The sequence below is a fragment of the Colletotrichum navitas genome (genome assembly GCF_030913465.1).
Source record: "Colletotrichum navitas strain CBS 125086 chromosome Unknown LY79scaffold_100, whole genome shotgun sequence".
NCBI classification, from domain to species: Eukaryota; Fungi; Ascomycota; class Sordariomycetes; order Glomerellales; family Glomerellaceae; genus Colletotrichum; species Colletotrichum navitas.
In genome coordinates, this window is record NW_026850646.1 from 31,803 (window position 1) to 46,812 (window position 15,010).

The window sequence follows — 15,010 nt, forward strand, 5'->3', positions numbered from 1 at the left end:
AGTTCTCGCGCCATTCGGTGAGGTAGCAAAGGTTCTCACAATCCTCGCGTAGTTGGAAACCATCCACACCACGAAACTCATGCTTGTATTGGGGAAAGGAAAACAAGTTGATTAGTTATGTTAAATAACTTGCTTTGTATAGTTTACTTGAAGTATTCGAAATTCATGCATTTGGAGATGTCTAGTATGTTATAAGTGTAGAGCTAATATTAGCCCTATTGTGATAAACTGCAGCGTCCTGACATTTATAAAGAGAAGTAGTTAATTTTCCTAAGTCTAAGTACAAGAGAAAACTTACCTAGAAATACTCTTCCTAATATAGGTCTTATTAGTTGGAGGCGCCACTCTATGGCGTCTCTAACTAGAACTAGCTATATAAAGCTATCCTAGCTTTATAATATACCCCCTTAGTTATAAAGTCTATCTCTATAACTAGATAAAGAACTATAGATATTTTTATAATAAAAGAAAACAAAATAGTTATTAGTTAATAATAGCCTTTTAAGCTAATTAATAGGTAATAAAGTAAATAATAGTATTATATAAAAGGTCTTTTAATACTATATCCTATTATCTATTATTATTTACTCTAGTAGTAGTTCCTTTTGTTTCTTAAGGTGCCTATTCTTTCTAAAATAGGTAATAACTAACTACCTACTAGTTAAATAATAAATATCCTTTAATATCTTATTACTTAACTTTTTCTTCTTTTTTTTTTAACTAATAACCTATTAAGTAAAGTAAGTTAATATCCCCTTTACCTACTATATATTCTAGTTTATATAGTAGTTCTAAAGCTATTCCTAAATAGCTAATAGTTAAAAGGAAGTAAAAAAGAAGTTATAGTCTTCCTTTTAACTAGTAATATATTTTAAGTAGCTTAAGTTTCTTAGTTAGTAATTATCTTTACTTCTTAAGTCTTATAGTTTTTTTAACTAAGAAATTATTTAGATTTATATTTCTACTAATAATCCTTTTTAACAAGAGAATATATTTATACCTAAGTTTAGACTCCTTAGCTTATATAGTAGTTTAATAGCTAGAATATTTTTTAAGTTATATCCTTAATTAGGTATAATATTTAGTTATAATCCTACTAGAGGTATAGATCTTAGCCTAGTCTTAGGCAACTAGGGTCCTAGTAGGATCCCTACTCTTAGGCCTAGTAATACTCTATCTATTAGTCTAACTAATTCCTTAGCTATCCCTAACTTAGATAAAGGAAGCATAGCGCTTTTCTTCCTAATTTACTTAGGTAAGACACTACAGGGAACTTTAATTATAGTTAAGAAGTATAATATAATCTTTTAAGACAAGTATACTAAGCGTAAGTTCTCTCCTTTTTCTAGTTATAAAGCGTTTTCTTACTTACTAATAAATCCTAGTTTATCTAAAAAAGATCTTATTAGTTCTACTAATTTAATAATAATAAGTACTAATCTAAGTAGTTATAGCCTTATTTACCTCCTTTAATAGAATTAGAGGAAGTACTAAAAGGACTTTATAAAGAGGCCTATAAAGTATATATATATAGTAGTAAAGAAGGTATATTAGGAATAGATTATTACTTTATCTATTAAGAATAGAGATAATTATAAGGATTTTAATAGTAATTATGTTTTAGATAAGTTAGAAGATAATTTACTTATTAATAATAATCTAAAAGATAATAAGCTTAGTTATAGCTTTTTTTTTTTACTTATTAATAAGAAGTATAAGGTAAGTAGTAGTAAAGGTTTAATATACCCTTATAAAAAGTATATACTTAATATAAGTAGAAACCTAGTTCTTAAGAGAGGTCTATACTAGGACTAGATCTACCTTAGCTATCTTAAAAGTGTTATTTATAGCTTTTCCTAAGGTAAATATACCTTAGTAGACAAAGATAGTCCCTATAGACACTATATTAAGAATAATATATCTTATATTACTATTCTTAATAAGTTAGTTAATACTACTAATAGCTTTATTTATTATACTTACACTAAAGATATAAAGAGTTTAGTAAGTCTTAGATTCCCTTTAGTTATTTTTACTTCTAGGACTAATATTCTAGGTAAAAGTTAAAGTTTAAGAGTTAGACCTTCTATAAAGGTATTACTAAGGTTAAGGTACTTTATAAGAAGCAGAAAGAGAAGCTTAAGAGAACTAGTAAAGTAACTACTATTAACCTTATTAATCCTAGTCTTTATAATCTAAATATTTATCTATTTAGTTAATTAATTCTAACTTTTATTCTAGTTTAAGGTTATAACTAGGCACTTAGTTTAGCTAAAAAGCATAGAACTATACCTCTAGGTATTACTTTAGTTATTACTAAGAAGAAGAGAGCTTTAATAGACTTTTTTTAGTTAGTTTCTAAAGGTAATATTACCTATAAACTTAGATTTATAAGTATAGTTAAATCCTTTAAGAGAGCTATCTAAGATAAGTATTAGCTATAGTTTTTAGGGTTAATTTTCTAAAGCGTTTAGAGTTTAGAATAAGAAAAGAAAAGTTTTAGACTATAATTTCTAGCCTAGGTTTTTATAAAGAAAAGTTTTTAGGCTATAATTTTTAGCCTAAATTAGTTTTTAAGGTAGTATAATTAGACCTCCCTAAGAGGTAAAGTGTTCTATATTATATAGCTAATATAAGCTAATTTACTTATAGAATTAACTTACTTTTACTTTAATATCTTAATTATCTCTTTTTATATAAGATTATATATATCTATAAGATTAAGTAAAGAATAAAAGTATTTAAACTTAGTATATAAAGGATTTTTTATAAGTCTATTAGCTAGTATTTTATTTATAGTTATATAGGTAATATTAAAATTACCCTTTATAAACTTCTGTTTTAACTATATATTTTAAATATTAATATATTAAAGCCTTATTATAAGTCTTTCTTTTTACTAGATTACTAGCCTTATTATTTACTAATTATTATAGTATATTCTCTAAATGTCTTCTATAGCTAGATAGAAGTCTTAAAATAGATATTTAAGAGCTATTACTTCTTTAGCTATCTATTCTAGACTTAGGAGTTTAGCCTTAGTAGTTAAAGTTATTACTGTTACTTAGCGTATAGCTTTCTACTAGATTATACCCCTAAATAGCAAAAAGATATAGCCTTAGGAAGACTTTCTTAACTCTTTATTATCTATAAATAAAGCATTACTTACTATTATAAGGGCTATCCTACCCCCTATGTCTCTAAAGTAAATTATAAAGTAGTATATTAAATATAAGTATTAGATTACTTAGTTTACTATTAAAATATACTTCCTTAAAGAATTTATAAGGTAGTAAAATAAGGCTAAGTATATAAATATAATATTAGGTTATATTATAATTATAGTAAAAAGGATTAAGCTAATCTTTATTTAGTATTTATAGACCTGTTCTTTTATTACCTAGCCTAAGTTATTTTTAAGTGTTATAGTTAGTAAAGGAGTTAACAAGAAGATACCTTCTATAAGGTTAAATTACTTTATAACCTTCTTAATATATATATTATAGACTAGAAAAAGTTTCTCTGCCTACTAATCCCTTATAATATATATTCTAAGGTAGTATTTAGCTAGGCCTTAGTCCTTTATTTTATATACCCTTTTTAAGTTATTAATAATTTATTCTCTAGTTACCTAGTTATCTTAGTAAAACATAATAAGAATATTATCTATATAAAAGATTATAAATACTTTCTATTCTTAGTTAGTAAAAAGACATAGATCTTTATCTATAGGTTTTAAACTAAGGTTTTTTAGCTTTATAAAGAATTCCTTATACTAAAGAAGAAAAGTATTATATAAGCTATATAAAGCATATATAAGTTAAATATATTTTCTATATACCTTAAATCTATCTAGTAAATAGTATATAACTATTTTACTATTTAGCTCTATATTTAGAAATATATTAATAACGTCTAGTTATTAAATTTTAAGATTAAATTAGGCTATAATTACTATTATAACACAGAAAGTTCTTACTACAAGGGTAGCTACATAGGTTTATTAGAGAAGGTTTTCTAGTTATAGATCTCCTTGTATATAGATCCTTGCCTTATAATATTCTAGGAAGCTATTCTTGTCCACTTTATATATAAATACCTATTTAAGCAGTAAGGGTTTAAATATTATCTCTAAAGCGTTAATTAGCCTCTAGATTCCTTTCTCTATTAGCTTATTAATTTTAATAAAATAGGCCTTTTTAAACAGGGATTTTAAATTCTTAGGGAGTTTCTATATATCTTTAAAGCTTCTTAGTAGGTCTAGAAGTTTAAAGACAAGATACTTCTTGCTTAGTTTAGGGAATAGTCTAGTGTATATAGTGCCTTAAATTAACCTTATTATAGTTATATAGAAGGTTTAATATATATAGTTTAATTCTTTAATTACTTTTTACTAATTAAGTATAAAGGTATTAAAAAAATTATCTTATTCTTTATCTATAAAGTAAAAAGTTATCTTTGTTTTATTCTATAGAACTATTATATTATAAGTAAGTCTTATACTATCTAGGTACTTATATCTAAGTAGTAGTCTAGTTTTATTATATAAGAAGAAGTTAATAAGTCTTCTTCTATGTCTTCTAGACTAGCCTTTGTTTTCCCCTTTAGTCTTAGGCAGTAATCCTCTAGTTTAATAACTTATTCTTAATAGTAGGGTTTAGCTCTTTACCCCCTAAGCTACTATAGCTCTATGTATATATAGTCTTCTAGTACCCCTTCTTAGGCTAAATAGCCTTTCTGCCCTAGAAGGCAACTAGTTTTAATCTATATAATGTTCCTCTTGTGCTATTATAAGGTTATTATTTATTTAAATATAAATTATATCTTTAATTCTTTCTCCTAATAGAGATTAGCTAGAAGTATCTATATAGGCACTACTTCTATCTTTTATAGAGTCCTCTAGTAGTTAGCCTTTTATACTGTCTTTGCCTATAACAATAGGTTTAGTAACTAGCTCTAGATCTAGTGTAGACTCTAGTAATAGAAGATTTCCTTCTATAAGTTACGTTAGTAATATAGGTTCTATAACTTTATTAGTTAGTGTATTTACTCTAACTGTTATTTTAGAAGAGGTTTTTATTAAAAGATTTATTAAATCTATAACACCTAGAGCTTTAAGTACTATATTTAAATTTATAGAAGGTGTCTTAAGCTTAATAATTTCTTATATAACTTTTAGTTTAATTATAAAACAAGAATCCTCTAGAGTATAGAACTTTATCTTATTAAAAGTTATATTTTAGGTAATAAATACCTAATAAAGTAATAGAACCTAAATCCTATATAGGTTATATATATTTAATATATAACCTACTAGGTACCTAATATACCCTTAGAAAACTACTTTAAAAAGCCTCTTCTTAATACCTCTCTCTCTTTTACGCTTTAGGGGATAAGCGTAGTAACTATATATATATAACTAGCCCTAATATAGACATAGATCCTAGGTTATACTTATGTTTAGAGTTAGCTAATACTATTTAAAATATTATTAGTACTAAGCTTCTTTTACTTTAACTAAGGATTTCTAGTTATTATATTTTTAGAGGCTTATACTAATAACATAGGCTACTACTATTACTACTTTAGGCTATAAATTAGTTAGTAAGTTTACTATAGACATTATCTTAATTAAATAAGTAATAATTTCCTAGCTAGCTTTCTTACCCCCTCTAATAGGTTCTTTAGTATAAGGCAGAGATAGCTCTACCTCTATACTAAGTTCTTGTATCTACTGTTTATAGGGAGTATAGCCTTATATACTAATTATAGTATACTTAATATCTTATTAAATCTTATAGATTAATAGACCTTTTTACCTTTATATCTACTGTTTAAATAGTTAGATTACTTTAAAAACCTAGTTATAGGTCTTATTAACTCTTAGGAAAATAAATAGCTAACCTAAATATTTATCTTTAATAATAAGTATCTAGCTTATACTATTAAAGCTAGTTAGATAATTAAATAAGTCCTATAAAATATAATAGTATAGTTATATTAACTTTACCTCTAACGTTTATCTTAAAATTACTTATAAGGCGTAGGTAGTAGTATAATATTTATATTTAAGTTATAAGGGGGCTTATATCTTAACTTTATATATATTTATAATAAGTTATTAAAGTACATCTAGTCCTAGATGTCCTAAACAAAGGTGCTATAGTATTATATTATCTATCTTGTCTCCCTACGTATTATATAATAGTCTATAGTAGCAAAAAGCTAGTTAAGAAATAATAAATACTCTAGCACTACTATATAAGAATAGATAAGAGGAACAGAAGTTATATTAGAGGAAGACTAGGTTAAATTTCTTAATAAGGTAATAAATTACCTTATTCTTCTTAAGTAACCTAGAGTATAGTGTATAATCTAGACTATAGTACTAAATGCCTACCTTATGTAACCTTGTTTCTATAATAATATTTATATAGAAGTTTTCTATATAGTAAACATTATTTAAGACAAGATTAATTAGTCCTTTCTTTCTAGTTAGAAGTCCTTTAATAACTTTAGTTCCTTTCTTAGTAACTAAGAATAAAGTAGATCCTGCTTAGACTATTTTATCTAGACCTACGTTATAAACTAAAGATAACTTAAAAAGGCTTAAGTTATTAACTAAGTGTATAGCTTTATATATATTAAACACTATACTTTTAGAGAGTATATAAGGTCTATTATAGCTATAGAAAAAATATCTATATAAGACACTTTCTAGGTTATACTAGGATTCTAGAAGTACTAGATTAATAGTAATATAATTTATTATAGTAGATCCTAAAGTAGAGCCTATTTCCTTAGACTCTTTTTTCTTTATATCCTTCTTCTTAAAGTTTAATTACTTTTAACCTCCCTTAGCAAGTAGATTTATTTAACCTTTATTAATTAGTATATATAAAACTAACTACTATCTATTTTCTTTTAGTTATTTATAGATTTTTACTAATTCTTCTAGAGTTTAGTTAAGAGATACTTAATAGGAAATACCTTATAGTATAAATTTAACTTATAGATAGTTACTTAGTATTATTATTATAAGGATTCTATAGAAGTAATCCTTTATCCTAAGCATAAGTAACTTATTATTACTATCTAAATAATTTACTAGCGTTATATAGACTTTAGTTAATTTCCCTTTTATTTTACTAGTTAACTTCTTATAGATTAGTACACTAAAAGTAGCTTTATATATATAGAGTAAGTAAATTTCCTTATTATTTATCTCTTACTTAATAACTTATTCTAAGGTGTTTTTACCCTAAGTTAGTAAGAACTAAGTAAATACTACTCTAAGAAAAGTTTTTATAGCTAAGGTTTTTTACACTTTAGGTATTTTATATTACTTAGCCTAAAGGTAGCACTTATACTAATCTACGTACTAAGAGGCAAGATTTATATTAGTGTTAGCCTTAGCTAATATTACTAGATACTCTTCTTAAACTATTATAACTATAGTAAAGTTATTAAGAGTATAGTACTATTTTAGAACTTTTATAAGAGCTTTTAGTAATATATTATCTTTAAGTTAATATTTACTTAGTGTTCTCTTGTCTAGGAGTTCTATATATACTAGTATAAGTAGTAATAAATTAACTATTTCTTAGACCTAGGCTTTAATTACTTTATATATATATTTCTTCTTTATATAGCTACTAAGTTCCTTTTTTATATTAAAAGTATAAAGCGTTATTATATTTATAGTTACTAAAGTTACCTTTTAATTATTTAGCTTCCCCTTGTTGTACTCTTAGAGCTAGTTATTAAAGGATTAGAAGTCTAGTTAGTTAGTAATATTTACTTTAGAATTACTGTCTAGATTAATATACTCCTATACCTTCTTGCTTTTAGTATAGTATTTAAGAGTAATAAACTATTTAGGCTAATTTTACCTTATAATAAGCTTAATAGACTTATTATAGTTAGTTGTCTTATTAGTTTTAGAGAATATTATTTTTTAAAGTAGTTAAACTACTTAGTAATAGATTAAGAGAGAGAGTTTTAGAACACTAGGTAATTATAATATTTAGGGGTTTTTTGTATAGGAGCTAGGCTTATAACTATAATAAACTGTAGTGTCTTGACATTTATAAAGAGAAGTAGTTGATTTTCCTAAGTCTAAGTACAAGAGAAAACTTGCCTAGAAATACTCTTCCTAATGTGGGTCTTATTGGTTGGAGGCGCCACTCTGTGGCGTCTCTGACTGGAACTAGCCACACGAAGCTGTCCCAGCTTCACGACACCTATCGATTGGACTTGAAGCTGAAACCCGTCAAAGGAGGCATTTTCCTGCTAATCTACCAAGAGGTCTCAAAAAACCTACACCAGAATCCAAAGAAACGGTTTACAGACTGGAACACAAATAAGTGAGCTAGTCCGAGACATAGGACAAGCGACGTTGAATTGTCATCTGGACAAGGAAGATTAACTATTGATCGTGAATCAAGTGGCCAGTAGACATTGATTAAAACGAACGAGCAGGTCAGGGCATTCTACTGCCCCACAAGATGAAAGCCTCGGTAATGATGCCTCCACCCCACGCGGAAGGTCGCGAGTTCAATTCCCGCACGTCGCGGCAATGGTACGCATTCACTACTGTGTGATGCTAGACATAGGTAGACGATGATGTAGTTTTGTTCCCATTGACCTGGCGCTTCCTTGTACTATGCCTGATTGGGTTTGGCCCCCGCGTATGCCTCGGCATGAGGAGGAGAGACATGGGGTTACGCCCGCTGCAGTTGGACCCTACGGGCGCGTAACCATAGTGCAGAACAGGTGATAGTAATGCCGGAGGCGCCTGTGGAATCATTACCGAGACCGAGAGTCTCGTCTTGTGGTGCGGTCTGTTGCCTTGGCCTGCTCGCAACAGAGGCCTTCGTCGAGCTGCACCAATAGTAATCTATTTGCCTTTCGGTTGTGATATTAAAACACAGCCAGTTTTGTTATGTTACTAAAATTACGAAGTCAAGCAAAACAAGTAATCCACTCCAACGTAGTTAGTACCTATAAGTCCAGGGGTTAAGGAGTATAAAAGCCGCCCGATAACAAACGATGCACCTTAGTGCAGATACCTCCACCGTGATGAACATTCGTACAAGCTTTGGGGCCCACAGCTTCTGTAGGAATCCGCAAAAATTCTCCGTACATCTTTCAACCCTGACTCGTGTGAAATTCGGCCACAAGAGACAGGCACACCCCCTGGGCCTTACCATGTCATGGTAGTGGCGGTGTGTTCCTAGCTCGGGTACAAGTGGAGCAACACTGTTAGGATCTTATAGGGATAAAATGCGTTCGGCCGTTCTTCATCATAACCTTAAAGCCGTCGACTTAGTCTGAACTCTGAGAGAGGAATATCCGTTCTATCTCTACGCCCCCAGCCTCCTAGTCCAGTCTTCCAGGAGTGCGGTAATTACTATGCGGAACGAAGCGATTTGGTACGTACACAAAATGATGCGCCCAGGCTATGCCATCGACTGTGTGGCAGCCAGCAAGGCTTGCAATTAAGAGATTGAGCAGAAGAATGTATTCATGCTACTGAGGAGTAAAGGAGGCCAACGTGGCCACTAAGTTCGTGATTCAAATCCGCATCCATCTAACCGAGGTCACGTCTACCTCATGCAAATATGCCAGTTTCCAGGCCTGCCCTTTCATGGGTCCAATAGTGTGCTGTTTACAGCGATGTATGTAGATCCAATCTCAAACAGCATTTGTACGGGAAACTTGCGGCTCCGACAAAATTTCAGGCCAAGGTCTGCCGACCACATTCGCTCGGCATGCCCTAACCTTGACGTGGGCTGAGATTATTCCTTACTCAGCCAGTCACACTGAAAACCTTGGGTCGGTTCCTCGCTCCAAGCACGACTATAAAGAAGCCCGCCTTTGAAAACCACTGATTATTGGAATGTCCGAGTCTGGGTAGAAGCTTAACCTTGTCTCGTAGACCCAGAACACAATGGCCTCAATCCTCGGTGGCCTTCGTCATTTTCGTACAATCTTCAACCCGCCGGCTGCAGAAAAGTCAGAGGATGCCCTCAAATTCGGCATTCTCGGTGCTGCTAATATTGCGTACGTGGAAACCTTAGTATTACTTTCGCACATCACAAGCTTCTTATGCTGGTCAGAAACAGTTGCTGACGTTAACCTCTCCGCATGCTCAGGCCCCTTGCATTGATTCTTCCCGCCAAGACCCATCCGGATGTGGTCATCTACGCCGTGGCTGCACGTGACAAAAATAGAGCTACTGATTATGCACTCAAATACAACATCCCTAATGTGATGGATGATTACCAAGGTTAGTAAAGTATTGCAACGCATGATTCGTCAATTGCCCCCGGAACTTTATACGGCAATAAACAAGAATTGCTAGTTGGGGAGTTTACGGATAGAATCCGCCGTGAACTATTATGCCAACATTTCCCAACTTGCTAATTTGGACACAGCCGTACTCGATGATGCCAACGTCGACGCTGTGTACATTCCTCTACCTAATGGCTTACATCTGGAATGGGCGATGAAAGCATTAGCTCAGGGGAAACACGTGCTTCTCGAAAAGCCGTCGACATCCAATACAGCAGAAGCTGAGATGCTTTTTCGTTCGCCCATCTTGGCAAAGCAAAAACCTGCTGCGCCGATCATACTAGAAGCATTTCACTATCGATTCTCACCTGCGTGGAATTGCTTCATGTCACACATCAACCAGCCACGCGTTGTCAGCGTACATGCCACTGCCGTCGTCCCTGGACGACTCATCCCACATACCGACATTCGCTTCAACTACAGCCTTGCAGGAGGGGCTTTAATGGACATCGGCACCTATTGTGTAGCTGCTGTCCGAGAGATCTATGGTACCGAGCCTCAGACGTGCCTCGAAAGCACGATGAATTCAATGCCGACACCTTATGAACGCTGCGATGGTTCATTCAAGGTTGCCTTCAGATTTCCCAATAATGAAACCACTGGCGTCGATGAACCAGTCCGTGTCGGTTTAGTTGAAGGTAGTCTGCAGGCCCCTCTGATCGATTTCCGGTTGCCCCGGATCGAAGTTCTCCATAGTCCAGTGACAACGGAGACCCTATTGTCCACAAACTCTAAAGTTTTGACAACTGCAAGGCGAAAGGTAACTTTCTACAACTTTATGTTTCCCCATTTCTACCACAGGATCGACATTGAGGACGATGTAACGGTGGAAAGAGTTTGCACAGGAGAGTCCGAAGACAGGCAGCTCATCAGCAAATCGACAGTAAAACAACAGAAAAAAGCGTACACGTTCCAGGACATGGGTATGGACGCAGGCGGCGAAGAGTATTGGCTGACGTATCGTTGGATGTTGGGGCAATTTGTAGACCGAATTCGTGGCAGAAACCCGGCAGGGCCTAGCATCTGGTATGAGCCCGAGGAGAGTATCGCTCAGATGAAGGCCCTAGACATGGCGTATGAAAAGGCCGGGCTTGGCGCAAGACCTAGTGGAGAATACATAACTAAGTCTGATAGAGATTAAGGGTATTTATAGTGCATTAGGAGCTCTTAGAATCATACCTTCTGCAGGTTCTCACTCTCCACATCACAAGATTCCACGGAAGACACTAGAGTATCATCATGTTAATTGTAAGGGGCTAAGACAAGGTCGATGCCACTGATCTAGCCTACTACTGCGAGTAACTCAAGCTGAAGGGAGAAAAGATCCGAAAGCCGTTACTGGTGCCTAATCATCCTCCAATAGATGTGTTTCGCCCTTCAGAACTTTCCGCGCAGGCAAGCTTCTATACCCTTCCACAAGCTTCACCCCTGATGTTACGAGCAGGTTCAGCGCAACCAACGCACTCCAAAACATTAGCTTCGGCAGTGATCAATCCGGCGTCATTATTCCCTGTTCTACACTACATGGTTACACCATCACAGGGACAAACTGCAGCGAAATTAAAAAGGCATTGGGAATGTTTATAGTCTAATTCAGGCAACTATAATGTTTAATGATTGACTAGATAGTTGCGAATAGTAGAGCTGGTCTATAAGAAGCAACAACACAGACAACTCCTGATTAGACCACGCTGAGGCCTCGACTCTCAATCACGACCTTGTCCGCATAGTCGGGAGGGGGGGCAAAGTAAACAGAGGAATATGATCCCTTTTTCTCCGAGTAGGAAAAGGTAACAACGCCGAGTCCGCGGATCGATTCGGATGCACTTTGTCTCGTTAGTTCATACCACTGAGCGAGAAGAATGTCGTACCTACCTAACAGCCGTCATGGTCTCTTTCAACTTTCCGTTCGATGCCCATTCATGGCCCAGCTTCTGAAGCATGCGATGCATGTTCTCCTCGGCTTTTTGAGTGTCTCCAGCGTACTGCACCAGCGGCACATAGATCTTCATTTCGGGTATGCTACTCTTGGCGGTGATTTCCACGCTGAACTGTTGCCCGGGGAAAGATCTATCCGGAACCGCGCTGGGCTTCGACCAGTCATCATCCACACCCTCAGGCTCATCTCGCATCAGGTGATAGACTGATTGCAAAAGTTCAACCGCCTTCAATGATGTCGCATCCGTCAAGCGCCCGCCAAGGGTCATGACGTCGCTAGCTGCATTCCAAGAGTTGCTATTGACGTCAATGTAAATTTTGACCCGAGCTTGTTCGGGATCGAGGCAGTCGACACCCAGCATGTGGATACCGGCTTTGTACTTGTTGTCATCAAGGTAACTGTATTCCAAATCTCTTGTGAGCGCCCTTCGTCGTTCAAGTGTAGGAAGCAGACAAGTGGCTCGTACTCACGATTGAACAAGATTCAAACCCGCCTCGAGATTAGGTCCAAATGGCTTCAGGCTCTTAATAGCGTCCAGGCCAACTTCGGTGCGCGACCGTCCTCCTCTTGGAACAGCTGGAAAGTATGCCCTCATAGTTCGATCCATGCCCGTGAAATCGAAACAGAAGAGACTGAAGGGCCAGGCGGGTCCACCTCGAGCGCGCACGGCCTCAAGCTGAGAAGGTGTCAAAAACATGGCCTTTGTGAGACACTCCAACCATCTGGTATCGGCGCCAGATGCTCGTGCAATGGAGAGAAGAGCTTCGCTGTCTCGTTCCGCTGCATTGGGCTCGAACCGGGACTGATCCAGAGGCTTTCCGAGGTTCATCCAGATACGCGCCTTCGGCTTGCCTTTGGTCGTCAGGTTGACACTGGCCTCCAGAGGTGCTGGAATGTACGGCATGTTGAACAAGCCGTAAGGCTCGGCCGGCACGGGGCCTACAATAGGTGCAACATGCTTCTGCATGAATTCTATCTGCGCCTGTTGCTCGGACGGAGTGTACCCTCCCACCGATGAGAACAGCCTTGTTAGCACCGACGTAAGGTAACGAGACCAGTACTCCGTGGCTTTTCCCCCGCCAGCCACATTCTCGGGTGGGATTGTAACGGTTTGAGAGACTGTAGTGGACATGTTGACATTCGGAACAATAATTCGGCGGTGATGCAATGAAGAAAAACCAGTAATACTTCGGCCGACTATAGCCTGTTCTAGAGACTCTACGCCTGACTTAAGTAGTGGGAAATGCTCTCTTTCGGAGGCCTATACCGCCATTTTGGCGGATATAGTGTTATTCTGCATATAAAAAAGTACGGTAAGAGTACTCTGTACGTTATAGCAACCCAGGTTCGGCGGCACCGTGCACGCCGGTTTCTCACCGGCCCCCTCTTTCCCTGTCTTCGTAGTCCGGCACCTTTCATCTGCGTTCCCATGGCTCCTGACTCGAAATAAATTGTGTGACTCTCTTCTCAAAAGCACGTTATATTATTGGCTCCTTCACGGAGTACATGCGCTGTAAATCATCATACAGCGACTTTACGATCGACCCGCGCAAGTAGAATTTTGCTTTTAAGGTTTACGGAATGCGAGATTTATATCCTGGGTGTATGCTGGTTTGAATTCCCTTCAGACACACCCCCGCAGTGCATCTATCTCGAGGGGCTCATGGGGTGTCTCTATACCCTGGCTGGGAGTTCAGACGATGTCTGGGGTCGACCTACCTGTTAGATTAATGTATAGTTACACCGAGCCAAGCTTCTTCGCATGGGAGACGTTACTTCAGACAGAACTCCACACCCCTATGCACCCCCCGCCCCCACTTCTTCCATCTCCAAAGAGCCGCGCATCCGAGAAGAAGCGATCAATTTAGGATTCTTGTCAGTACTATGGTATGATGGGCAAGTTTAGTATCCCTGGCCGGTTGTACAGGGGCACGATCCACCCGAATAGTGACTTTCAATGGCCAGAACTGCGCCCAAGGCGCATCAGAATGGTAGCGGTTAACAGGCAGACACTTTGTGGGTCAAACCTTCGCATTTCAGACTATCTCAAAGTACTGACCTAGGTACGTTGTCTTACGTCACTTCTGTCCCCACACCACCAACTTCAAACCTTTAACTCTAAGTCCTTAACTCCTAAGTTAAAAAAAAACAAGCTTCTCTAATAGTATATACTATAGCTTAGTTATCTTTAATTAAAGATAATATTGTTAGAGGTAAATTTCTCTAAAAAGCTAATTTATACTATATATTTTAGATATACTCTAAGCTAGTAGAGATATCTTTCTTTTTCTCTTTTTTTTTTTCTTAGTAAAGGGGTAAGCTAGTCTATGCATAAGTCTATGCATAATAAGCAAGAGACTTCAAGAGGTACTTTGATGACTCAAATACTGCCCTGCAAAGTGTCTGCCTGTTAACCGCTACCATCAGAATCTCAAAGTATCGCAGTTGAGATGATCTTGGCAGCACGGCCACGTCTACCTGATAGGGGTGTTGTATTTTGGCCCGGTACCACTGGGTACCACTATACGGATATTCTGAAAGTTATTGCGACCCCTGCATTACCTTGCAGGAAAGAGTCACATTGGCCCATGCATTGGCTCTTGGTTGACCCATTCATTCACCTACTCCGTACATGTTGAAACTCTGAACAAATTTCTCTCGCTGTCACCGCCATTTGATCCCCGCGAAACCACTAGAAGTTCAGTGTAATCTAAC

At 35.6% G+C, this 15,010-nt stretch overlaps 2 protein-coding genes across 2 annotated transcripts; one reads left to right on the forward strand and one right to left on the reverse strand.

The window, feature by feature from the left end:
• Positions 1 to 9,836: 9,836 nt before the first annotated feature.
• LY79DRAFT_641962 (uncharacterized protein) lies at positions 9,837 to 11,497 on the forward strand (the record flags this gene model as incomplete). The annotated part of the gene is made up of 3 exons (XM_060562363.1): positions 9,837 to 10,065; positions 10,158 to 10,291; positions 10,440 to 11,497. Exons 1-3 carry the CDS (start codon positions 9,953 to 9,955, stop codon positions 11,495 to 11,497), a joined length of 1,305 nt encoding a protein of 434 aa, XP_060408716.1. The 5' UTR covers positions 9,837 to 9,952.
• A 452-nt stretch (positions 11,498 to 11,949) lies between these two features.
• Positions 11,950 to 13,433, reverse strand: LY79DRAFT_677227 (aromatic prenyltransferase). The gene is made up of 3 exons (XM_060564479.1): positions 12,766 to 13,433; positions 12,232 to 12,720; positions 11,950 to 12,182 (listed from the first exon to the last, which is right to left on the reverse strand). The coding sequence occupies exons 1-3, from the start codon at positions 13,425 to 13,427 to the stop codon at positions 12,038 to 12,040; spliced, it is 1,296 nt and encodes a 431-aa protein (XP_060408717.1). The 5' UTR covers positions 13,428 to 13,433; the 3' UTR covers positions 11,950 to 12,037.
• Positions 13,434 to 15,010: the final 1,577 nt, after the last annotated feature.

Excerpts from the sequence above, each read along its gene's own strand:
- LY79DRAFT_677227 (XM_060564479.1), bottom strand. The coding sequence starts at position 13,427 with ATGTCCACTACAGTCTCTCAAACCGTTACAATCCCACCCGAGAATGTG. Across the intron at positions 12,721-12,765 it reads GGTTTGAATCTTGTTCAATC|GGCGCTCACAAGAGATTTGG; the intron begins GTGAGTACGAGC and ends TGAACGACGAAG. Across the intron at positions 12,183-12,231 it reads GAGACCATGACGGCTGTTAG|TGCATCCGAATCGATCCGCG; the intron begins GTAGGTACGACA and ends AACGAGACAAAG.